The sequence below is a fragment of the Mustela nivalis genome (genome assembly GCF_964662115.1).
Source record: "Mustela nivalis genome assembly, chromosome: 5".
Taxonomy (NCBI): domain Eukaryota; kingdom Metazoa; phylum Chordata; class Mammalia; order Carnivora; family Mustelidae; genus Mustela; species Mustela nivalis.
This window is the reverse complement of record NC_139024.1, coordinates 151,204,089-151,230,333: the sequence shown is the minus strand read 5'-3', so window position 1 is coordinate 151,230,333 and position 26,245 is coordinate 151,204,089. Positions and strand designations below refer to the sequence as shown.

The 26,245-nt window shown below is 40.0% G+C and overlaps 1 protein-coding gene across 8 annotated transcripts in view; it reads right to left on the bottom strand.

Annotated features, from left to right (window-relative positions):
- The window catches only part of CDKAL1 (CDKAL1 threonylcarbamoyladenosine tRNA methylthiotransferase), a 631,102-nt gene that overhangs the window by 198,912 nt on the left and 405,945 nt on the right, over nucleotides 1-26,245 (bottom strand). For all 8 annotated transcript variants that reach the window (XR_014311876.1, XM_082730990.1, XM_082730994.1 and 5 more), the window contains one exon: nucleotides 12,294-12,439. Coding sequence is in view for 7 of the 8 variants with exons in the window: in XM_082730990.1 (XP_082587116.1) it covers nucleotides 12,294-12,439 (146 nt within the window). In the remaining variant the exon portion in view is untranslated. The remainder of the gene's footprint in view (nucleotides 1-12,293; nucleotides 12,440-26,245) is intronic.

Sequence of the window (26,245 nt, the reverse complement as noted above, 5' to 3'; positions counted from 1 at the left end):
TTAATTATATCAGGATTCTTGAAAGTACAACTTACTTAAAAGGGAGAAGGGTTGCCTAGGCATCTCAGTCGTCTGCCTTTGTCTTGGGTCATGATCCCAGAGCCCTGGGATCAAGCCCCGCGTCAAGCTCTGGCTCTGGGGAGTCTGCTTGAAGATTCTCCCTCTTCCTCTGCCCCTTCTCCCACTAAAATAAATAAATAGATTTTTAAAAAAGAATAAAACCAAACCGGGACTATTGATAAGAGTTAAAACTGAACAATACCACTTTTTCCAGGAAAATAAATCTCAAAAAAATAACGGTATTTTTCTAATCACACAATTAGTCATTATTGCACAGTTCAACGAAAATGGTATTTTCAAAAAAAAGTTGAATGCTTGGTCTTATTTATATGGCTGGACTAAAACCAACTTATTCTAAATAAGGGAAGAGGAATCTGTTAAATTTAAAGGCTATTAGTAAGACACAGCTGATTTCATTGATCAAAATAGACTTAATTCCTTTTAGGGGCAGTTCTCAAACTGTAACATGAGAGCATTTTTAAAAGCACACGTGGCAGAGACTGCTGGAGGCCCCTCCATTCCCTTCTCTTCACCTCCCACAGATTTTTAGCCAGATACATGGAGGTCTGGAAGAAACACTATGACTTCCCAGTTTCTCTGCCACCTAGAAATAGCCATTTTCTACTCGAAGAGACATAAGTGCAAGTGTCCGGTCAACTCCAAGGCAGGACTGTAAGGGTAGGGAAGTAGAGAGGTGCACCTTTCCCCTTCTCCTTTCTGCCAGCTAGGATGGCGACTTGAGGGACGGGTCATAAGCAGTCACCATAGACCATGGTGCGGGAGCTCATGGATAGCTAAGCAACAGGACAGAGCTCTGGGTCCACACTACTGCGGACCATCCCACTAGGGCAAGACGACCACCTACTAAATGTTTTGGGGTTTTCCCACCTATCTTGTTTGAGCTATTTTTGTTTCTGATCATTGACAGCCCAAACCAAATCGATCTACAGCTGAATACTACTGGCGCCAGAACCTGAAAGGTGGCATTAGCTCTGTCGTATCGCAGGTTTCAAGTACTCTCACTGCAGACCTGAAAGCTAATTAGCGTTGTGTGTTGGCAAAATGCTTGGTCAGACTGTCAACCGCTGAACCTCAGTAGACAGACCAAGTGTTAGTTTAAGTCTACAGCAGCAGAAGTGCTAGAAAAAAAAATCAGAATGACAAATATTAGCCTGCTCCTTCTTACTGCTCTCAACAGAGACCTCAAGACTGGGAGTAGCCAGTTGCAAGCTGAGATTTAAGAAAAAATCTCTGTGTTTGAGAGTTATAATCCAATTTGACTGAGAGTCCTGTGATTTTTGTGGTTTGCAGGTTTGTAAAAACCCAAGCAAAGCAATTTTAAGGCTTGACTACAATGGCGCCGCTCCCTACGATAGATTAGTGCCCCACCATATACCGACCCAGTTTCCTGGCAGCACTGGGATGAAGAGTGTTTCAGATGGCCTCCAGGAAGTCATCCCGAAATTCAGAGTCAGGGTAGAAGGGCATAAGATTGAGGCCAATAAATAAAATATAGAGTCTTTATATTCAAAACTATGTCCAGACGTGATTTTTGACTAATTTGTTCATGGAACTGACAGGAAATAAATAGATGGGGAGCATACTAAATTTTTAAGGGAAGTGGGTTGCCAACGATGCATCAGGTTAGTCTGCATACGATGCATGCAATATGTCTGTACAACTCTTACAGCAATTTCCAGATCTGACATCAGCACCAGAAGGAAGCAGGCATGGAGGTAGCAGAACCCAGCCAGAAGAGCATATTCTCTAATGCCCAACTCAGACATGGCCTTGGAGACCAGAGCAATGGAGGACGATCAGCCAAGAGTTTCCCCTATAGAAGGTTATCAGGGTTCATGGGACAGGGTAACAAAGAATGTCCTTCAGTGCTAGGGCAGAAAGTCTTCATGATTCTACCAAACAGGATTTGCTCATTCCCACTGAACAATAGCTGGTATGTATTTCCCACTCCATAATTTTTTTATTAATTTCAGAGGTAGAGGTCAGTGATTCATCAGTTGCATCTAACACCCAGTGCTCGATATATCATAGGTTCTCCCTAATGCGCATCATCCAGTTATCACACCCCACCCTCGAGCAACCCTCAGTTGGTTTCCCTCCCTCTCTGATTCCATCTTATTCTATTTTTCTTTCCCCTCCCCTATGTTCATCTGTTTGGTTTCTTAAATTCTACATGAGTCAAATCATATGATATTTTTCTTTCTCTAACTTATTTTGCTTAGTATAACACACTCCAGTTTCATCCATGTTGTTGCAAATGGTGAGATTTTGTTCTTTTTGATGGCTCAGTAATATTCCATTGAGTAATATTTTATTCCATACACATCTTCTTTATTCATTCATCTGTCAATCCCATTCCCCCATTTTTAAATGGAACTTTTAAAAATTATGTTCTAATTTCTACTCTACTTTAAATGGAGACTTTGGACCTTCTGAAAAGGACAGAGCATTGACCATAGACCATGCATGTACAAAAGGGCAGACTAGACGGGGCTTGAGTTATCTCTCTTAGACAAAGAGTAAACTCTGTGTGTAGTAATAAGGTGGCCCAAAGGGTGAGACTGTGGCAGACTTCTAACCATTTTCCAATCTCACCTCCCCTTATTTCCAACAAAGCCCTGGGTCTTCAGATAGGCCAAAGGCCACTCAAATTAAAGACTTCATTGCTTAGCCTTTCTTTCTGCTAAGCATAGAACACATGACTAGGTTCTAACCAATTAGATAAAATCAAAGTGATACATGTAACTTTCAAACAGGTTTTAAAGGGGAAGAACACATATCCTTTGTTTGTCCCTCTCCTCCCTATAGACTGGAATGCAACTGTGATGGCTGGAGCTGAAGCAACCATCTTGGACCATGAGATGAAAGCTGTATCCTGCATCCTCGACACACTGGAGATTATCACAGCTCTGTCACTAGCTCTGGACTTTATTTCTGGGACTGAACAACTTCTACTTTCTTTATGCCATTACTTTTTTTCTGTCACTCTGAGACAAACCAAACTATAACTTTTATACACACAAATATACATATATACACATACGTGTGGTTAATTGAGGTAGAGCCTTTCCCTGTCAGTAGATTTTATATCATAAACAAATCAAAACAATAAAGTATAGTCATCTGGTTTTCTGTGAGACCTGTAATCCAGTATTTCCCTCTTGTCCATGGAAAGCCTATAATAAACATTTTTGCTCTGCTCCCCTATACTAGAGTTAATCTTGGGGTTTTACTACACTTACCAACATTATGGCTATACATATTTGCATAATATGAACCATGATTTAAGAATGTCAGTCTCCAGAAGATAGGCATCAGGTTTTACTTAGCTTTTCATAGTCTACACATAACAAGTGTCTGACATATAGTCTATAACCACTAAGTATTAGTTGAATAAATGCAACTTTGGCTCCTTTGAAATTCATATCAATTCACAACAACGTTTTTTGGTTCTATTTCCAGAATTTAAACTGGTCAGATCTCAATAATCCAAAATTCAATTTTTTTAAAAGATTCTATTTATTTATTTGACAGACAGAGATCACAAGTATGCAGAGAGGCAGGCAGAGAGAGGAGGAAGCAGGCTCCCTGCTGAGCAGAGAGCTCAATGCGGGGCTCGATCCCAGGACCTTGGGATCATGACCTGAGCCGAAGGCAGAGGCTTAACCCGCTGAGCCACCCAGGTGCCCCCAAAATTAAATTTTTTAAAAACAATGATGGGTTATATTACCCCGTCTTCTTCCTATTGTTTGCTGCTGACCTTGCCTTTTAGATATTACTTCAAAGTCTCGTAGAACGTTCCAAACTACATGCACTGCATATGCTCCCTTGATTTCTTCCTGGTTTTCGATAAGGATATAAGGTCCCAGAGAATCAGGAGGCCTCAGGAAATGGCCATCAGAGAATGATGACAGGGCTGAGTAGAGGAGGTACGAGTGGCCAAGAATGGACTCTCCTTGTGCCAGCAGCAGGTGACGACATGGGTCAGTATATACTTAAAGGTGTTGTTATAGGTAGACCCGTCATTATCTACTGGTAGTTCCTCTCCCTGTGCTGACAATCACAACTGCTTCCTTATCATCTCCTCGCTCAGGGACTCTCCACCTGGATGGGGAGTGAAAGCAAAAAGGAGGGGATTCTGACTACAGAAGGAGTAAATTTTTGGAAGAAGCTGTGTCTAATTTAAAATTTTCCATCTGATGATATAGTCAATCCCTAATTAGAAAATTACGATCATCCCTAATGTTTCTAAGAAGACTGGGAAGGCCAGATGCCACGGCAGCAATGAAAAAAAGTTTGGAGATTCACAGGCTGGCACGTGAATCTGAATTCGACCAGTTAGCACGGTCACTTCGGGCAAAGTCACCATATGCCTTAAGTTGCTCACCTGTCACATGGGGTAACAATATTTCCTGTCTGGTGTGAGCCACTGTGAAAATTAAATGAGCTAATCTATGTAAAGTGCTTAGCACGTTGCTTCCAGCATATTATACACTCAATAAATAATGCCTTATAATTATTGTTCACTATTAGCCAGCAGGAGCTCACAGAACACAGACTCTCTACGAATGCAGAGGTTGATGGTCTACGAAAGGGAATATATCAGTTTCTCTGCAAAGAGCAGGGGATTTTCTTGTTTATGAAAAGAGAACTTTAATTAAAACAGACTGAGAAATATTACTCTAAGCCTCAATCTCATTGGTTCCAGAGCGAGCACCGTTCATGCAATGACGACGCAGTATGCCTGCCTCCTGCTCTCCTGCTCCCAGGGCCGTGTGCACAGGGTAGCAGGGGGAAGACAGAGGAGGACAAAGGGAACGCTGTGCTAAGAACCCGGAATGCAGTCACCAGAGGGCCACGGAGACTGCTCAGACAGGCGACAACACTGTATCTCAACAGCTTTTGAACACTTGGTATTGCGGACAGAATCTTAAAAATACCTTTTCTTTCCCCTCTAGCACCTGCTGACAAGAGCCCACTCTAGTTGACAGCTGACCCTTTACCATTTTCATTTTCCTTAACTGCTATGTCCCTTGGCTTCTGCGGTGTCCTTTCCTCCTGTGTCTCCTCCTACCCCGGCCTGACCCCGCCTTTTCAACCTCTGTCACAGGATCCTCTCCCCTTTACACGCACTCAGATACTGGTGTCCCCTAGTCCTCTGTCCCCAGCCCTCCACTTTCCAGCTCCTGGACGATCTCCCCACCCACAGCTTCATCTACCACTTAAAAGCTAATTACTTCCCAACATTTATCTCTAGACAGATCCTCACTTTCCTCCTGGGCTCTTGGCCCCTATTTTGTATAGCCTGCAGGGCTCGCCCCTGGATCTTCTTTTCAAATTCGTATCTATTTTAAATTGCATTTCAAATTCAGTATGTCCCAAGCCAAACTCATGCCTTCTACCCAAACTCCTCCTTCTTCTCGTTTCCCCTCTTGGTTAACCAGACCATCTTCTACTACGCCTTGGGATAAAATACCAAGAAGCCATCCTTCTGCATCCTCCCTCCTAAGCACACACTGTAAATCTCACCTCACCCACATTTGCTGAGTCCACCTCACTGGCTCCATTCCTAGGGTGACATGCCTTCGACGGGAACCAGGGTACAGCACCATGACTGGGTTCTGACTCAGGCATTGCGTGGCCTTAGTTCTCACCAAGGTTCCATCACTAACCGCCTGACCGTGGGCAAATTACATAACATCCTTGGAACTGAAGGGCTAAATCAATTAACCTATGCCACCGCCCTCAAGGCAGTGCCTGGCACCAAAGTCAAACTCAAAAATATTAGCTACTGGTTTTATTACCATGACCATATCAAATATTACTAGTGGTGTTGGTATTATTGCATTTATTATGGTGCTGAGCACAAAACTGATAAATTTTTTTAAAAGCGATTAAATCAATCAGTAGAATCAGTAGGGAGAGAGCTACATGGCACAAACTGAAGATCTAGTCTATTATGCATTAAATCACTGTGGGCTCTCACCAAGTCTTCTTAACCATTATGAACCCTGACATTCACTTTAGAAGTGCAGGTTAAAAATACCTATCGTATATAGTTGGCTGCGACAACATCATGACATAGTACACGAGCCCCATGGAATATGAAAAGCACTCTATCAAAGGAGAAAAGCTCACGACCAGTATATGATTTCACAGTATGCGATCTGACATTCTTGTGTTTGCAAGAAGATGGAGAGAAAATGTACAAAGGATTAAGGGAAGGTAGCTTCTGAAAGGAATAACACAATTGTATCATAAAGGAAAGATATAAGGTAGAAAGAGATTAGGAATGATGAGATTTCTCTCTCGACTGGGCTCAATGGAAAATGTAAAGCTAAATCAATAGAAAATGTAATTACCTTCAAACCAATGAATCACATTTAGGGTAATCCCAAAATAATATGGTGTTTAGCACATGATGTCAGTGTCTTCCAAATATAAATATAATACTATGGTCAAAAAGAAAAAGTAAATGTTTTCCTTGCTACATAACTGTTCAGATGATATGCATTCATTTTCTTGAAATAATGTAGAGCTAGCTAGGGAGACAGAGAAAGAGAAGAGAATGTCATTATTTCAGAAAGATATCTGACAAGAGAGAGAATAGTGAGCAAGACCTTAGGGACCCCCAAAATATCCACCTAGTTAAAGATATCAGAAAGGATGAGATAAAGCCAGAAAAGAACTTTGAGGGAAGTATTTTCCGTAAATGATTTGGGAGGTGGTTATTCAGTGAACAGAAACACATCTGGGAACGCATCTGGAAGGAAACTTAATTACCTAATCCTTGCCGAATCGTTTTTTGTTTTGTTTTGTTTTTTGTTTTTGCAATTTCTTTCCCTCTGTTCTGACAAATACTGTTGCTTGTGTTTCCAAGCCACTAGGAATAAAACTAGATATAAAAAAATGGATTAAAACACAAATTTAGCACAATTTGGCCTTTCATCAGATTCTGTTCCAGTACGGACACACGTGGGCGACGGGAAACCCATGAAAAGAAGAAGAAAAAAAAACAAAACTCAGGATGTTCATGAGTTAGCGTCTCTCTTTTTCCCCCCCCCGAGAGAGACTGGAAAAGTAGGTCAGAGGGCAGGCTGGGCGGTAATGAGAGAACTCTGGGACTCACTGACAAACCACCCTGCCGAAACCAGCCCGACTTTGGGTCCCTGCGCCCCTTCCCCGCCTGAGTATACAGTGGAGAGATCGGAGGACAGAACTTTCTCTGCAAGGCTGTCTGCCCCCCTCGAGTGAGCTCTCCCCACTAAAAGCTCCTTAGTCACTGGTTGTGGCATTTCACAGGGCAATCTCTGGATACAGGAAGCTCGGGGCTGTGCACGCATAGCATGATGCTCAAGGTTAATATTCTATAAGCAACATGACAAATTAACCCAGAATTACACAGCACGCTGACAGATGATAATGGCAAATGCTGCAGAGGGTAATATCACGGCATTAAAAGTCCACACAGAGATGCCTCAGTAAGGCACAACTTCAGATCTATGCAACTTGCAGGTAAAAACATAACTGGTAGTTACTTCATTCAAAATGTATTTACCGAGTGAGGGGAACAGATCTTGTCTCCTTAAACCAAGTTTAAGGTCTGGTTAGCAAAAACCAAAAGGCCACTGGACTTCCAATAAAATAGTCTCTGAAAACAAATAGGTCTTTTAATACATAAAGTGTTTCACGTCTTAAAATGTATCTATCAACAGGACACTCTTAGTATTTCTTTCACACTTGAATGTGTGAATTTGAGGACTTAAGAGTTTTTCTTACTTAGCACGAGAACATATGCTTGAGAGGACACCTCTGCATGTTGTGACTTTTTGAATATATGTGAATAAACGATTTTATGGTGGGGAGTGACTGCGTAAATTCAATGCTGTTCAAATGAGGAGAGCCCAATCAAAGTCTACCTCCAAGGTCCCAAATTACATCATCCTCAAAATAGCTAAGTGAAAAATCCTTTCTTTGGGAAGTAACTGTTTCAAAATCACATGAAAAAAATAATAATGATTCAAATGTTATACTTTAAAAAAAAAAAATCCCAATAAGATAACACAAAAACCAGGGCACCTGGATGGCTCAGTGTGTTAAGCCTCTGCCTTCAGCTCAGGTCATGATCCCAGGGTCCTGGGATCAAGCCCCACATCAGGCTCTCTGCTCAGCGGGGATACTGCTTCCCCCTCTCTCTCTGCCTGCCTCTCTGTCTACATGTGATCTCTCTCTCTTTCTCTCTTTCTCTGTCAAATAAATAAATAAAATCTTAAAAAAAAAAAAAAAGTTAACACAAAAACCAGCTCAGTGACCATTAATGAAAGCAGTTGCACTTAGGAGGTATTTATCAAAAATCACAAGAATGGGGAGGCCTGGGTGGCTCAGTTAGTTAAGCAGCTGCCTTCGGCTCAGGTCATGATCCCAGCATCCTGGGATGGAGCCCCACATCGGGCTCCTTGCTCGGCAGGGAGTCTGCTTTCTCCTCTCTCTCTGCCTGCCTGTGCTTGCTCGCGCTCTCTCCCTCTCTCTGACAAATAAATAAATAAAATCTTAAGGAAAAAAAAAAAAAAACAACTTTAAAAATCACAAGAACGCAAATCTTTCTGAACCCAGAAATGCGCCTTTGTGATGGCAGCTTCCTTCTCCGTCCCGGCAGCTCCCACTACGTATTTCAAGAAACCATCTTCTCCGTTCATATGAAAACATCAACTTCGTTAATTTTCCAACTGGATTAATCAATCGGAATAGAATAATTTAAGTCACATGATTGTCTGCTCAGGACCAGCTGTTTTAAATTAGTATATTAAGTAATTTAGGCACTTTCCTTCGCAAAGGTTGTGTGATTTAATAAATTCCCATACGCCTCAACATGTGCCAGAACCACTGGGTTATCTTGCATCCAGCTGCTGTCATGGTAATGGCTGCCAACTTTCAAACAACTGAAGAGAATAATGAATCAACTTCAACTTGGCTCGTAAGTCAACTTCTATTGCTCCCAGCTAAAACATGGGCCAGTTTCAACTGTAAAGAAAATTAATTAAAAAGATTTCACCTCCAGCATCTCAGAGACATGGCGTCACGGCCCCGGCTGAATTCGTAGTTTAAAAGCCTACAGCCTACAGTTCAGATGGCCCTGTTACATGTGATAGGTGGTTTTCAAAATTGGGATTTTTTTTTTGATGAGACAGATTAGGAAATGCCCTCTCCCTAATGCAGAACATGAAGCTATAAGTCTCCTGTTGATGGAGAGGAAAAGAAAATCGAGATTCTTAGTTGTTAAAGGCTCATTAAGAAAAAAGAAATAGGCTTCAAAAACTTCAGAGGAAACAAGACACTAGTACAGGAGCCTTAAAAGCAGATATAAGAGGAGAGCGCCTCACAAACCACTTTAAGTCAGAGTCATTTTAACGAACACACGAAAGCAAAATGACAGTATGAGGCCCTCTTTCCAAAAAAAGACAGTATTTTACTGAATTTTGATAAAACGCTAGCCAAAACAATTTTGTGCTGGATCAGTTATCCAGATTAGCGGTTCCACCATAAAAATCCGTGAAATTTTGGTGTTTCCTATAAGCCCTAATCCATTTGGCATAAAGCGGTGCTGGTTTTTTACAGGAAAACTAAGCAAACCGTGAGAGCAGAAACCTGCTAAAAAGACTTCATTTATTTCTAAGTTGGATGCATTTGAAAATTGCTCCGTGGGCGGGTGGACTTCCCCGGAAGGATGGGTACACTTTTCCACAAGAGCAAAGGTGGGGCGTATCGTCTGCACAGGGGTGAGTGCGCGGAACTATGCGTCACAAGCAACAGGACAGACTGGACGAAAGACACAATTTCATGGTTCTGATGAACTGTCTAAAACCATGTAAGGATCACCTTATTAGTAGTCATAATTTGATTTCTTCTTGTTTTCCAAAGAGTCCCTGTAAGTTTTATCAGATTATCATATTGTCTGTCTTCCAACATTTTTCTAATATGTCCTGTAAATTATAATTTAAGTATGGACTTATATACTGAGGTTGCCTGAGTCCTCACTGTGTACCTCCAAGATAGAGTTTTAATAAACCACTTCTCAAAGATGCTATCAAGACTCACACTATCCCAGGCCGGCGATAATACACTTGAAACCGGTATTATGGACAGACGGGCGGTGGGATGGGGCGTCTTCTCCAGACGTCTCCAATATCCTCTCCAGGGATCCCTGGTATCTCCAGTGCTAGGAATATTGGCGATCCTAGGGGGGCGCACCCAGTTCTGGATCTTCCAGACAGCAGAGTAGTTCTAGAAAGGCTACGCAGATGTCTCAGGGTAACTCGGAATCCAAAGGACAATGAGTTTCAGCCACGAACAAGGGCAAGAGACTACTCTAACACGTTGATGTGATCATCTTTTGACCTCTCTACAGCTCATGGATGCTGTTGAAACTGTTCAAGATGCAACAGATTTAAAAGGTCCATCTTTGGAACAACATAAAAGGCTAGAACTTATTATGAAACTGTTGTCCATTTAGAAGGCGGCAGTAATTCCCCAAACAACTGAGTCAGCACTCACCCAAGCAGAGGAGAAAGAGAGGTGTTGATTCCTTAACCTCACTGAATCACATTAATGCAACAAAGCACTTGGAAAGTGTTCTGGTCTATTCTGCACAACAGGATACATGTCTACACTTGGCAAAATCTTGTGCAACACTTATGAATTGTGCACGTTATTTGCTATCGCCCTAGTAATAAGCAAGAGGCAAGAAATTTCACAGGTGCAACAGTATGTTTGCGATTTTGAAAATATTCCATTCACCAGTGCCAACGTGCCCAAAAGGACTCTCTCACATGAGACAAGTTCACCTACCATAAACTAGAACAAATGCAAAGGAGGGATACCGGGCAACTTAACGAACATCGGACATAAAAATTCTTATTCTTTAGCCCTGACCTCAGTTCTCTTTAAAAGTAGGAAGTATTACAGATGGTAGAGATCTGTCATTATTCTGTTTTCTGCTTTGAAGGCTGTATATACTTAATGATTATAATTATGAAATCCTAGATTAAATATGCCTTCTATTCACTGATTTGAATATTCGAACAATTAGCTGTGTTTGTTTGAATGCACACAAGTGTCTTTATTTCTAGTGGTTAGGATAATCAAGAAATGCCTAGAGGTGAAAAAAAATTAGAACGACGTACAGGAAAGACGAGGAAGCAAGGAGAAAGTAAATAGAAGAAGAAAAAGATTTTAAAAGATCTCTATGTAGTCAGGATAAGTCACTAATTGAAGGTGGAAAAAATAATTGCTTACAATTTGTATAAAGCAATCATATCCATGTAGCACTTCGACATGGTACAAAGGTACATAATTATAAACAAGAAGATGGAAATAAAAAGTTGTATCTTAATTATGAAAAACAACAGAGGAAAAAATTATGGAAAAAAATTATGGAAAGTAGGAAGACCCATGCCACAAATATGCCAAGATAAATGTTCTCCCCCGAGCGGAGAACAGTGCCCTAGACTTGAGAAGGTTTTGTATGACCTTGGCCAGCCCTACTATTTCCTGCCTTGTATAATCACAGAAGGCAGTCAGTGTTTGGTGATGATGAGAAGTAGGATTTTAAAGAATATAATTATGGGCTGCAAGTGTTTTCTGTGGAAACAAAATGATCATTCATGTTTAAGATTGTGTAAATATGCCTTAATTTTGGTCAACAGCAATTTCAACCTTAAAAAACAGAATCCTTAAACCTCCTTATAAGTCACAATTCTCCAAGTAATCTTCAGGGATAAACATGTAAAAGCAGAGACTTTCCAGATACTCGTCAAAAAATGCTACTTGGTAGAAAACAGTCTATTCTGTAGTGACACGATTTGGCCTATCTCCACATCAGAACCAGCTCAGCACCTCGAAGTCCACATTAAGGGAGATTTAAGCAAAGCCAAAGCAGTTTTCATCTACTAGGTCAGGTATAAAAATGATCACAATGTACATTAGCTTAGAGAGGCAATCTTACCCAGATTCATGGTGTGTCATGCACAGATGGGAGGTGGATATAAGAAGAAACCACATGAAGGCTCCCTGAGGAAACATAAAGCCTGGGGAAGCTTCGAAACTCTCGCCTTCTCGCTGGTACCTTTAACTCTGGCTACAATTAGTGCATTTTTGCCACATGCTTTTGAAAGAAGAAAAGGAATGGTTATTTTCTTAAGTACTAACAGACTTACTTCTCTTTCAGGAAATCCACGACTCTTTTGAAGTCAGCCACGCAGTATTCTCTCTTCATTTCCATGAGTACAGTGTCAGAGGCAGACTGGACCGGGATGTGCAGGAAAGCGTAGACTCGGGGATGATTAAGGATTTTTGCCATTTCCTTTAAAAAAAAAAATGGAAGGAGAAAACATTAACCATTTTAAGGAATTAGGTTATGGTTTCCTTCAGATCAACACTCACAGGGGCAAGCAAATAAACAAAGCTGAAAACGGACGCAGGCGCTCTTCAAGCAAATGATAATGGGTAAGACTCTGTGATGACTCCAAGATGACTTTCGGAGGATTCCACACAAGGCTTACTTCCTCGCGCTCATTGTCTCTCTTAGGTAACAAAACGAAGGTAAAGTCATGGAATCCCTGAAGAGCAAGGTGTTTGAGAGCTTCAAAATAACCACCAGTCCTCCCTTGCCTCAAAGAAGTTTTATATTCTGCCTCGCTACATTAGCCGGGGAAGGGGCAGTAGTTAAACAGTTAAGATTCTGTTATCCTGGGTACTTGAATAAAATCTCCAAACTTGAGGTCAGTCAACATTTCTTTTTTTTAAATACTGAAGAAGAAGAAGGAACGTATAACCTGTTTCTTTCTCAGCTAGCCAACAACAACATATTCGTTGAGCATCTACAATGCAAAAGAGAGAGCATCACTCAATGAAGCTAGCCTGTTGGCCTTGGGTCACCTGCAGACATCCATGTAGAGTCGGGGAGAAGGGAAGAACAGGAAGAATGTGGCTGGCAAAGTCAGAGCAAACTGGAGTAAAACAAATCAGGATACCCAGAGGGTATTTTCTGGAATTCCTCAGGAGATACAAACGCAGGCAGGAAGAAGAACAGGAGAGCTGTGGTGACGTGAGCATTTACGAAAGCAATACGAAACCAGACTGACTGGGCCCTTCTCCTCGGACGCACTGCGGACTCACGCATTGGAAGGCTGGCGAAGGGAGAGCAGAGGAGGGCAAGAGAACAGGGGAGCAGGGGAGTGGTGGGGAGAGGACGCCTACGAAGAGACCAAGAGGCAAGAATGTTGAGAAAGGAGCTCCTCTGCGATAACTCGCACATAACTAGTGATTTTTAGTTTGTAAAGGACCGCGTTTTCCAATCTGTTGCTTCATTTTCATTCTTGGAACAGAATTTTGAAGATCTTACGTGGAGTAAGAGAACCAGCTAATTCCACAGAGTCACCTCCTAGTTATTTAGGGGCCAGTCAGGCACACGTGTCAACCATGCCCTGTGTGTCTCTACCGACCGCCAACACTAGGGCTTTTGCCAACGTGGAAGAAAGAACAATTAACTCAGATCTGTCACCTTCTTAATAATGACTTAGTTGTTGGTGTTTTCTTAAGATTTTATTTTTTATTCATTTATCGGACAGACACAGATCACAAGTAGGTAGAGAGGCAGGCAGAAAGAGAGGGGGAAGCAGGCTCCCTGCTGAGCAGGAGCCTGACGTGGGACTCGATCCCAGGACCCTGGGATCGTGACCTGAGCCGAAGGCAGAGGCTTTAACCCACTGAGCCACCCAGGCGCCCAGTGCCTTAGTTGTTTTAAAAAAATCCCTTTGGATGAAGAAATTTAATAGTCCAATAATTTTACTCACGGATATATTTTATCGATAATTTCTTTACCAGAAATTAATCAGTATATATGCAGCATTTTATACATACATATACATATATATGGACAGATAGATACATGTAGAGAGATACACATTCGAACTGGAGTTGTGTAGTTTCTTATTTAACAAAAAAATAACTATTTAACGCATTATCTGTTCATAAAACTGTTAGACTCCCTGGCTGGGTACCTCACCGGTGGGCTCTCCCTACCCTTACTCAGCACCTGCTGTGTATGAGGCTGCGAGGCAACGCTTACCATTATGTACCCCACAGTAAATGTGCTGGCTTTCTGCCATGCGTCTGCACCTTTCAGGTCTCTCAGGCCTGAACATCAAGATTCATAAACACTGTAAGACAAATCCTTGTTTTTTTAAGGGGCAGGACTCTGCATTTGCTAACTTTCAACATACCTACTGTGATAAATGACAACACCTTAACAAAAAAAAACAAATGATTTGGGAAATAAAATTTCCCTCTCCTTCTCTGTACCTTGGTTTCCTTATCTATGAAACAGAGACAGTGGTAGTACCTACTTCCTAGGGCTACTGGGTTGTAGGGAAAATAAAATAAAATAATTCAGTATGTGCTTATCTGTAAGTATTCAATAGACAAGTTATCTAATATTCTTCTTCCTTGCAAAGTATCTGAAGTTCATAGTCACACATGTTCATACGGATTAATGGGAACCTTAAAAGAACAGCTTTTCAATATGCTAGTTCCCTTAGCTAGTAAGTGAAGGAGAGTTTACCTTTGCTAATTCTCATACAATAGAGTGGAAAGGGGATCCCAGCAACTCTGAGCCTGGGCCAGACAGGGGAGTGCAGCTTCTCCCAGAAACCCTCAGGGCGGCCCCACTTCCAACTACTACTGTTACTACTGCTTCTACTACTACTACTACCACTACTACTACTACTACTACTACTACTACCACCACCACCACCACTACTACCACACCACACAGGACACTGCCCCAGATATAGTACTGCCCTGTTACAGTATGACAATTTACAAATTAAAACTTAATAGCCAACAAATAGGAGAAATTTGGTGGGCTTCCCCTTTGGTTCCCAAAATAAGACTTCTCATTAGTCATTACTTTCAGCTTCATACTAGAGACTTCGCAATTTTAGAATGGTAGGCACCAGAAGACAAAATAAAAATAACCCTGCCCCTTAATTAATGTCTATATTTCTCCTCCTAAAGGATTTAGGACTTAACATAGATTAACATACCCCAAAGAAACAAAGTACATATTTTTGGTTCTGATTTTAGTTCTATTCCTTTTCATGAGAACTCAACATGTTGGTTAAAGACCTTATGGTCTCTCCCCACTTCGAAATTCTTTTCGTTTTAAGGGTTAGCTTCTAGTTACAAGGTCTCTGGTGTCAGAGATTATGCCCTCTGATTCCTCAGTGGCTGTGCCTGGTGTGAGCCGAATGAATTCTTGGTTCTGCCTTGCAATGCGGGGGAGATTTAATCCCTACGAGGGAAGCTTAACAGGAGCAGGGGATTTGGTTCACTCCTCTCGCCGGATCCCTACAATGGCTAGTACCGTGCTAAGTCCATCACCAAACCATACATATATCTGGGTCAAAACCACATAAACATCCATACAAAGAGATTTAAGATAGAAGTGCTATTTGATAGGAAGACAAATTTTCAGTTAGTCACAGTTCAGTCTGGCTAAAGCAGGTAACACATATTCACGCAGGTGAACAAACATATGACGGGCCTGCCTTAATTTTTGGTGGTGAAAAATCACATGTTAATAGATAGCTAACTACAAAGTAAAAATCAGACATTTCATAGGTAGCCACCTCCCCCATGGGTTTTATTTCTAAAAATCTGTTGCAGCTGTATATTGGAATCACAATGTATTTTCTTATGCAAGTAATTTATAAATGACATGTGGGGTCCAGTTTAACCAAAGCAAAAGGAGCATTTAGTTCCAAAATGTGGCTAACAGGAGAATGGCAGCCATTAGCAACCCTGAGCTCTGAGCTGGTGGAGAGAGTCTGAGTAGTCAGGCAAGTCTGCTGGTTGGCAATGTGCCCGCAAGGGGTGTGCGTGTGTGTGCATGCGTGCGTGGGTGCGTGCTTGTGTGTGTGTGTGTAGCTCTGCTAGCAACTAGCATGGAAACAGTATCTCTTTTAATATAAGGTTATTTATAGTTTAAGGGCAAATGTATCAAGGCTGCTCAGCATCCAGACAGCGACTGCATTATAGGCAGGGGCTCCAGAAGGGCTAACCAAATCCACGAATCAGGATTTCCATCCACTGCTTTTACATGGAGCTCTCCTTTCATGAACGGGGAACCATCTCAATGTTAAATAACATCTCAATGTTATTTTTTTATGAACTTGAAAAGCAAAGAAGAAATAACAAGTTGAAGAGAACAGGCTTAATTTTAAAAAAGCAATCCTATGTATGGGTATATTTTCATTTTTAATTTTATTTCTGAAAGAGAGAGAATGCCTGTACGTGTGTTTTTGGGGTGGTGGTGCGGGGAAGGTAGAGAGAGGGAGAGAGAGAATCAGGCAGGCTCCATGCCCAGTGGAGAGCCTGATGCAGGGCTTAATTAATCCCACAACCACGAGTCAGACGCCCAAATGACTGAGCCACCCAGGTGTCCTTGTATGGGTACATTTTTAAAAGAAAGGTTCAGTTTCATTTTTGTTGCTCTGCAGTCATCACATCAATCATTATATCCGACCTGGATCTGAATAGGTACTCTACCAGCTTCACAAGGTCACTCAATGTGTGAGTGTATAAAATGTGTTCATACTTGCATTCAGATGCCCGTGCGTTCATTTTGATAGTTAACCATCCAAAAGCCCTCTCAGAATATAGCTTTGTTAGAAAGTATATGCATATTTAAAATGCTAACCTTCACCATGCTATTTTTCAACTAAACTAAGACATATGATGAAGCAAAAAAAAAATTACACTGTTATCTTTAAGCTTTGTAAAAAATAGCTTATTTGAGATAAAATTCAAATGTCACACAATGGACCTATAAAAAAATGTATGCAATTAAGTGCTTTTTAGTATGGTCATAGGATGGTGCATATCACCGGAATCTAATTTTAGAATGTTTTCCTTCCCCCGAAAACAAATCCTGTGCCCACCAGCAATCTCTTCCCATTTTCCCCATTCCATAACCCCTTTCCCTGAGCGTGAAAAAGCCAGCAATCTACTTTCTAACTCTGTAAATTGCCTATTCCACACATTTCATATAAACAGAATCATTAGTCTTTTGTAACCGGCTTCTCTCACTTATAATGTTCTCAAGGGTCACCCATGTTGAAGTATGTAGGTATTTTTTTCAATTAAGTAAAATACAGGAATTCAGAATTTATTAAATATGCCACTTTATGCAAGAGTATTTCAAATGTTCTGAATATTATTAGCTCGATTAAGGTAGTAAAGTGAGTGTGGTCTACACTTACGGACTTTAACAACACAATCTAATGGCATAAATCTGAGAGAGAAGAGTTGTTAAATACAGGATCTTACTAAGAAAAACTATAACATACTATCAAAGATGGAGGTGATGTTACAAAAATTTCTTTTTAAAAAACTTCTCTTAAAAATAGAAGAACTGGGGGTGGGGGGCCTACAAATGACCATTTTTTTGGTTCCCACTGTTTTTCATTTTATGATGGTAAAATACATATGGTATAAAATTTCCCATTTTAACCATTTCTGAGTGTATGATTCCATGACATTAAGTACCTGAACAATGTTATGAGTCCATCGCCACTGTCCATCTCTAGAACTTTCTCACCTTCCCAAACTGAAACTCTACACCCACCAAACAATAACGCCCCATGCCTCCCTTCTCCCTGCCTTTCATACCAGTTTCTGTCTCTATGAATGTGACTATTCTAGGCACCTCACATAAGGGAAATACTACAGTATTTGTCCTTTTGTGCCTGGCTCATTTCACTTAGCGTAACATTTTCAAAGTTCACTCCTGCTGTACCAATATTATGCTATTCTAAATATTGCTTTTCCAGGCTCCTGGGCATCCTCTACTCTCGGTGCAGGGGACAACGTAGAGGCTTCCATTAGCACTTGCTTCCCTGCTTCCTTGTCCTGTAATTTTACCAAACATACTCCACCCCAATGATAGACCTTACTTGTCCTCGTCTTGCAATTGCCTTGCGAATGCCTGAGCTGTTAAATACTTCAGTTACAGGTGAATGAATGAATGACCCAATTAATTAGTGAACATGGTTATATTACAGTAAGTCCTTACAACAACTTCCAGCTAAAGGTCAAAACAGCAATGCCTGCATTCTAGGGGATCCTATTTCTGGAGTCACCTTCAACACTCGGAAAGTCATGTAAGTCAAGATAAAATAAGACCAGAGTCCTATTTCATCCATTACTTCATTAGTGACACTGTAACAGCCACTAAGTGAATTACCAGCACCTACATTTACTCAGTAATCTAAAAACAAATTATCATTTAATGGCATCAGAAAGCGAATGAGGGAGCCTAAGAAGAGAAGGGTCCCAGTCCTTATGTCCCAAGTGAAGAGAATTAGATAGTGAGAGGAGATTCTAAATCACATTTGGTCTGTAACTTAATTATAACATGGAATTCACTTCTCAACTGCGAAGAGTTAACATATTCAGTATTTGTGTTAAAAGAAGTTGAGGCAAATATCTGTTCTAATTAGCCTTCACAGAAATGTTAAAAGGACTTCAATGCTCCTTTACCATTACCACTTCATCTAAGTGTCACAGTCAATAATCAGACTTTACATTACAAAGATAAAAATATACATTAATACTAATGTCAGGATGCTAAGAGTTATAATTATACACACATTTATTTTCAACTGATATTATCATTACTCTATTTTATAATTATGATTCTGCTCTGCCATCACCAAGAAATCAAAAGAGGGTGTTTGTATCCTGATGGTGGTGATGGTTACATGAATCTCTATGTATGTGAGAATTCATGAAACTTGAACACACAGGATTGAGTCCATTTTACTGGATTAGTTTTAAGATAAAACAGCAAAGAGGAAAATTTACAGTAATAAAATCTGTTGTGTTTTAAACGCTATATGATATGAACAGGTATGTCCTAAAAATCAAAGGTATAATATACATATAGTTGTTTTTTTCTCTTGAAGCTAGTCTACTAACACTAAAAGAACAAATCAATACTTGATCAGTTTAATGGGGAAAGTGCATCCCAGTTAGACTGAGCAGTCAGTGAAAACAATGCTATTGGCTTTTCTCAAGACTGATATAAATAATTAAGGAATGTGATGGAAAGGCAGATTGTTGTTGTTGTTGTTTTTTTTTTTTAAGATTTCATTTAGTTAAGAGAGAGAGACAGCAGGAGCAGGGGCGGGGCGGATTCTCCTCGCAGGCAGCCAGAAGCCGGGCTCCACCCTGAGCCTGGGGGCAGGGATCATGATCTGAGCTGAAGGCAGATGCTTAACAGACTGAGCCACCCAGGCGCCCCCAGAAAAGCAGCTGTTCAAGACTTATTTTAAAATATTTAATTTATTTATGGTCTAGTTATTCAAAATGAAGCTAACTTAAGAGAACTTTTGCTTCCAGCTTTAGGTGGTCTACAGTAAAAAGAACGTCTAGTGACTTAATTGCTCTGGTCAGAACTGCCTGGTAGGAAATGGATGCAGCTACGCAAGGATTTATTAACCATCAAACTATGTTTCTGAGACCGGGGATGCCGAGACGACAGTAAGCCCCTCTGCATTTGATACCCACGGAAACCTAGAACGGCGTCCCTCTGCGAAGGATCCGATGCCTGCGTCAGGCGCTCTGCTGAGCAGCTTGTACAGACCTCATCTGTGCCCTCAACTCAGGACACAGGTATTTCTATTATTTCTGTGGCAGACTGTGCACTCTTTGCCAAATACCCTGGTTCCCCCTCCCTGTGGGAATTCAGGAGCAGCTGTGGGACTTGAAAGGCCAGTGACAGTGGGCAGAAAGGACAGGTGCTCCTTCTGGGCAGAAGGCAGAAAGCCAGGGGTTCTCGCTGGCTCTCATTCCCCCTTCTTGTATGATCCAAGTTCTGAAGCAGAGCCTACATGAACGGGGCTTCGGTCAAGCTGTGACAGCTATTTAGCATGAGCAAGGAAATACATTTTTGTCGCCCTAAGACACTGACATTTTTTGAGATCATTTGTCGTACAGCAGAACCTGATGCATCCCACCGCCAAGCTGTCACTGAAGGAAACAAAAGTTCAAAGACATTCACAATAATGTGTTCACGGGGAAGAGTCGTAAGAGGACTAATGGCACTCAGGACCCATGCCTTTCAGACTGCAAAGTCCTTTTTCTGAACCAGTTTTCAGTAAACACTGGAATGGAAGCATGTATCCATTACAAGGGAGAAATTATTAACATGGACAACAGATGATTTCATCGCAAATGGAGTTCAATTTTCAATGACTAAACAAAAAATTTCCAGGCAAACCAGAAGAGGCAACACATAACATATCTCAGTATCTTGAGATACAAACCTGTGTATTTTGTATAAGAACCCAGCAACCTGCTTTTTTTCCCCCTAATATTATCAATTATATCTTTTAAAGTATATTTGGGAAAAATAAGTACACTTGGGGACCACTTAATGTTTCTCTACCTATTTACTCTTTTATCAAATACACTAATTGTAATACTCTTTCCTGAAATCATTTTAAAGAGAGAACTGTTCATTGAAGGATTGGGTCTATAGATCTTATGAAGCTGAAGCTGATACACACCTTTGGAAAAAAAATGCATAAAGTAATTCGCGTAACATAAAATAACAAAAACCCCACTTCTTTTAAAAAAAATAAACGTATAAAATGAATTTTTTTTCTGTATTATAAAACTAACATATTTTCATTTTTGAGATTTTGGAAAACAGAAAAACAGAATGGGAAAAATTAACCATAGTTACAGCAATCACTGTTCAAAGAAAAACACTCCTCTTATTATCATCTTCAAACAATTAAATTATAAAATTTTATCTGATATTACCCAGTGGGCTTGGAAAAACTGAAATGATTTTTCAAAGACCAAAACACTAAGCTTCACAATATTTCTTAACAATACATCATTCCTGGGAGCTCAATTTCTTCAATAATGAAAGAAGAAAACCTTTCTTCTAAGCAGGGTCCAAATCACCCAGGCACTTATACTCCAGGGGCTCATAATGCTGCCACATTAGCATAACAGGAGAGAGAAATCTGAATATGAAAACAACAAACAAAGGAGAATCAGAGATAAGAATCAGCAAAACATCTTGGAATCATTCCTGAAGAAGTTATTACCATTAGAGCAATGTTGTCCCTGGAGCTAGGATAAGAGAGTGAAAAAAAATAAATAGACATGAAAGAAATTTCTTTGTTTAAGAAGAACATAAAAAATGGGAATGCAGGTGAAAGGAGAGAAGAGGGAGGGGCACTCTCTCCCCACTCCCAAATTCACCTTCGAAGGCCTTTGAGACCTTTGGTCTTAAAAACATGGACCATAAGCAGCATTTAATTGGAGTGATTATAAGGGGAACCAAAACCATTCCCACTCTCCAAATCACACCCCCGTGAGTGGTGAGAACAGCGGGGAGAGTGATGGTGATGATGCGATGATGATAAAAACAGCGCAGTTAGCATCCTCCCTGGTTAAACCCTGTGCTGAGTCACACTCATCGCATTTAAACTTCTGGACAAAGTTAGGAAGTAGCTTTACTCAATCTAATACTAAGAGAAGTGAACTACCTTGCCCAAGGGACAAGGGCAGAGCTAGAACGTACACACCGGCATGTTGACCCGGGAAAGGTACCAGAATATGACATCCCAAAATACACTCTTCCGTGTATGAATTCTTCTCAGTTAAAGGCAATTAAGAATCAGCAGACCCAGGAAGAGCTCTAACAACCAGGGCCTTCATTTTCCTTTTGTAAAGGAAATTTCTACTTATAAAGGAAATTGTTATTTTAAAAAAATTTTTTAAATTAACACATAATGTATTATTTGCCCCAGGGATATAGGTCTGTAAATCATCAGGCTTACACATTTCACATTGCTCACCACAGCACGTCCCCCCTCCCCAGTGTCCATAAATTTGGAAAAAAGAAAAAGATGTAAATATGGACATTCCAAACTAGGAAGAGGAGAACTTTCAACACCCCTTACCAATGATGAAAACCCAACCTTAGATCTGCATTACAAACTTTATTCAAGAATCCTTGTTATTCATACTTTTCCTGGTCATCTTCTCTTAATTTGGAGATTAAGCCTTGAAGCCCCAAACCCATTTTCTTTCCTTTTAGCATAGGATGGCATATAAACCCAAATTCTAAGCACCCATTTGGGAGGCTGATTGCCAGATGCTTCCATGTAAACATGAGTGGGGCACAGTTAATTTCTGTTCTACTCCTATGACTCTGCCTTTGGCCAGTCTGACTGATAGAGGCCCCCCTAGAGAACTGGAGATGGGTAGAGGAGAACGCGCTCCATCAAACGTGTCTCACGAAGGCATCGCTCCTGCAGACCCATGTGTGATCATCCCTAAACCTAAAACTATTCTGGAGGAATAGCACAAACTAATTCACATGAATATGTTAACAGTCATCTCTGGAAGCAGGGTTAGAAAGAAGCAGTGAAGAGTGGGCTCTTTAAACAAGATGCAAAATATAGAGAGAGATCAGTCTCTATATTGATATATCAAAGGCGATTTAAACTCTGTTAAGTTGCAAAATTAACTTTATATGAAATTTATTAGAAATGTATGGATTTTTTTCAAATGTCTCAAAATGTATAAAACCTCTTATTATATTACTTGAAATTAGACGGTAATAAACAAGATCTTTGTAATCTTTTGCTGCTGAACGGTATGAAATTTGAATTCACTGATAAATGTGTATGGGTATATCATTTTTATAAGGCAACAAGGCAAGGCATATTTCCTCCTTGTTCTACTTTAATTGTTTTCACTTGGTAAAATTGGCTTCACACGTCAGTTCTTTAATTGGAACTGAAATGAAAGCATTTCCAGTTACTGCAGGGTAGGCTAGCTTGTCTAAGAACACCTTGTCAGAATATTTGATATTCTAACCTGCTGCTTTTTTAAGTACCATGGCTCCCAAGTTACAGAACCAGATTATCTAGCACATAAAGAAAGATCAGGAAAAACTACCATTTGATGAACCGAATTTACCTTTTAATACTTGAGCTAATTTTTTACTGTTTTGTTATTTTTTTTAAGCAAATGGAAGTTAATATTCTATGCAGTTGAAACAGATTTCTTCCAATGAGCAAGGAAAATGAAGATTTTTATTATCCTCCTTTCTATCAAAGCCTATGGCCTTTACAAATATAAAAATCTGCTGCAACTTTATTGCAAGTTTCTGGCTAATGATAATAGAAGCAATCACTTGATACAAAAGTATTTTCAGATCTTAAATTTGCCATTTTTATAGGATTAAATTACTTTTAAAAAAAAGTATAGAAGGTTCTGCAACTCATCTTGAGAAGATCCGATGTGTCATAAATAAAGATCATTAATAATTATGTTTACCTGCCTTCAGAACCGGATAAACGTAGGTCTGTAACAATGATTAAGGAGATACAATGCACCAGATTACAGGCTAAGAATTTCCTACTGTCTTAGGAAAAATGACTTCCAAATAAAAAACTCTGTCCTTTTTTAAAATATTTCAAAATTAGCTAGAGATTGAGAATATAGAAAACAGAAAGGAAAAGAAAGAACTGTATCACAGATAAGTCTAACCAAATGCGAATATCCTGAAAGACCCGGCATGGAGAATAATCGTCAGCATCAAGAGTTTTCTATATGATATCGGATCATTTCTCTGGTCCTATCCTCACAGGATTCCAACTAATCTCTCCTTAGAACTACCCAACGGCCACGGTTCAGAGGATATCTAGGAAGAATGGGGAATTATTGCAAAAGGTGTCAAGAACTAGGAGAACACATTCCAGATGAAATTTATCCCAAGTATCCCCTGGGTGAAATTAACTCTCTGGAACGTCTTCTGAGTGAAATGAAGAAAGTCCAACCCTGTAGAGGTGTAAGAATGACACATTAAAACTACTCATTCGAAGCTAAAGCCAAATGGGTGTTTAATTTTATTTTTTCCTTAATAAACTACTGAATGACTTCCCACAGTTGCTGGCTGTATAAATGAAATTGGAAAATAAAATTTGTATAGAAGTATGGATAAAGGAAATGTGATATATATACTGTGTTTTATGTACATACACACACACACACACACACACACACACACACACACACAGGAACATATCCAGGCACTGAAAAAAAAAAAAAATCCTCCTACTTCCAAGAATCTGAATGGACCTCAAGAGCATTGTGCTAAGTAAAATAAGCCAGATCTTAAAAGTTCTCATCATAAGAAAAAAGTAATTGTAATTATGTGTGGTGAGGGTTGTTAACTAGACTCACTGGGGCTATTATTTTATATTATATACAAATATTGAACCATTATGTCGAATGCATTAAAGTATTATGTTAGATGTCAATTATATCTCAATTTTAAAAATGATTCTGCCAATTGGATTGTGATGATGGTTGTACAAGTATACAAATTTACTAAAAAAATTATCAAACTGCACACTTAAAAGAGGACAATCTTCAAGCTCCAAATGCAGAAATTTAGGCATAAACTATTTAAAGCTGAAGTTTACTCAGAGGCACATACCAGGTCATTGAAAAAGCCAAAATAAGAATTGCAAATATCAAATCACTAAAATACATTGCTTCTTGGTAAAATGAGGTGCTTGTATCAACTCAACAAAAGATGTCAAATCTTTTTTACACACGATGTAGAGGGTGAATGTGGGGGAGGGGGGTGTTAACTAAAATGTGGAATATTGTAATTGTCTAGTAGAGGTATAAAGTGTCCTTAGTAAGAACTGAAAATATACTATTAGTTCTTCGTGTACACTGGAAAGACCCAACTGATCACTGAAGTGTGGACGGACTTCTAGTCGGCGGGACTACCTTGGAGGTACGGAGTTCCATTCTAGACAGAGGGTGACATTTGGCCAAGGGTGAAAAGTCTAGAGCATGTTCTGGGCAAAGCAGAAGGTCTCTTTTAAATGGAAATAGGTTACTTGAACGTAGGGTGGGGAGGAAAGTCATCATCGGAAAATGAGATGGGAAAGGCAGGGCAGAGGGTCAGCCTAAGACGTGCGATTTTGTTTTGCAGACGAGTCAGTGGTATCGAAACGTTTGCTTGGTATTACCCCGAAATAGTTTTGTTTTTTTTTTAAAAGATTTTATTTATTTATTTTACAGAGAGAGAGAGATCAGGCAGTGAGGCAGGCAGAGAGAAAGGAGGAAGCAGGCTCCCTGCTGAGCAGAAAGCCTGATGCAGGGCTCTATCCTAGGACACTGAGACCATGACCTGAGCTGAAGGCAGAGGCTTAACCCACTGAGCCACCTAGGCGCCCCCCGAAATAGATTTTTAAAAAATCATGTGCCACTTCATACATTTTTTATTGACACTGAAATTTTTTTCACGATAAGTTTAAATAAGTTGCAAAATTCAAATACGGAATTGTAAAATAAAACTGTTACATCACCCTCTTTAATGTATTCACTGAAATATAATAAGAAAATTGACACTCTCTTTTTTTCTTTCAATTTGAATTTCCTTTCTACTTCCTCCACAGAATTTCATCTAATATGTTTTTAAGCTTGAAAGTCTACTACTGATTATTCTAACCATCCTTCTCTGTATCAGGATATGTGTGTATGTTAAGATAAAAACATGACTGAAACCACAAGGCTCTAAGTATTTCTAAAGAACACTTTTTAAAAAATTGAATTGTCATTCAATCACTAGTACACAATTCATCAAAGCAGCATAAATATTTATTAAGCATAAATGTAGAATTTTATTATAAATGCAGTCTTCAATGAAATGGTCTGTGAGGGCGGTGGGCCTGGGGATTCTGTGTGTTGCCTTGACAAAGGCAGCTCTTTGTTTGGTGACCTGAAGATGTTCCATGAAGGTGAGAGGGGGGTTTGGCAGGAGACCCAGCAGGAAACCTGCACTACAGACAGATCAACTGTAGGAAAGAGCACAAGTGGAAATGGATTCATTTTAAAAGACTCTTGCCTGCTAGTTTGTTTCCCTCTCGGAATACACTACAGTCACTGGAAGACACTATTGTTTGTTAGGAAGCAGAGTGTGACATGCACAGTGCAAAGGGACACATTGGAGGTAGATACGGCAAAATATCCGAGACTTCTGAGGGCTGAGTGATAT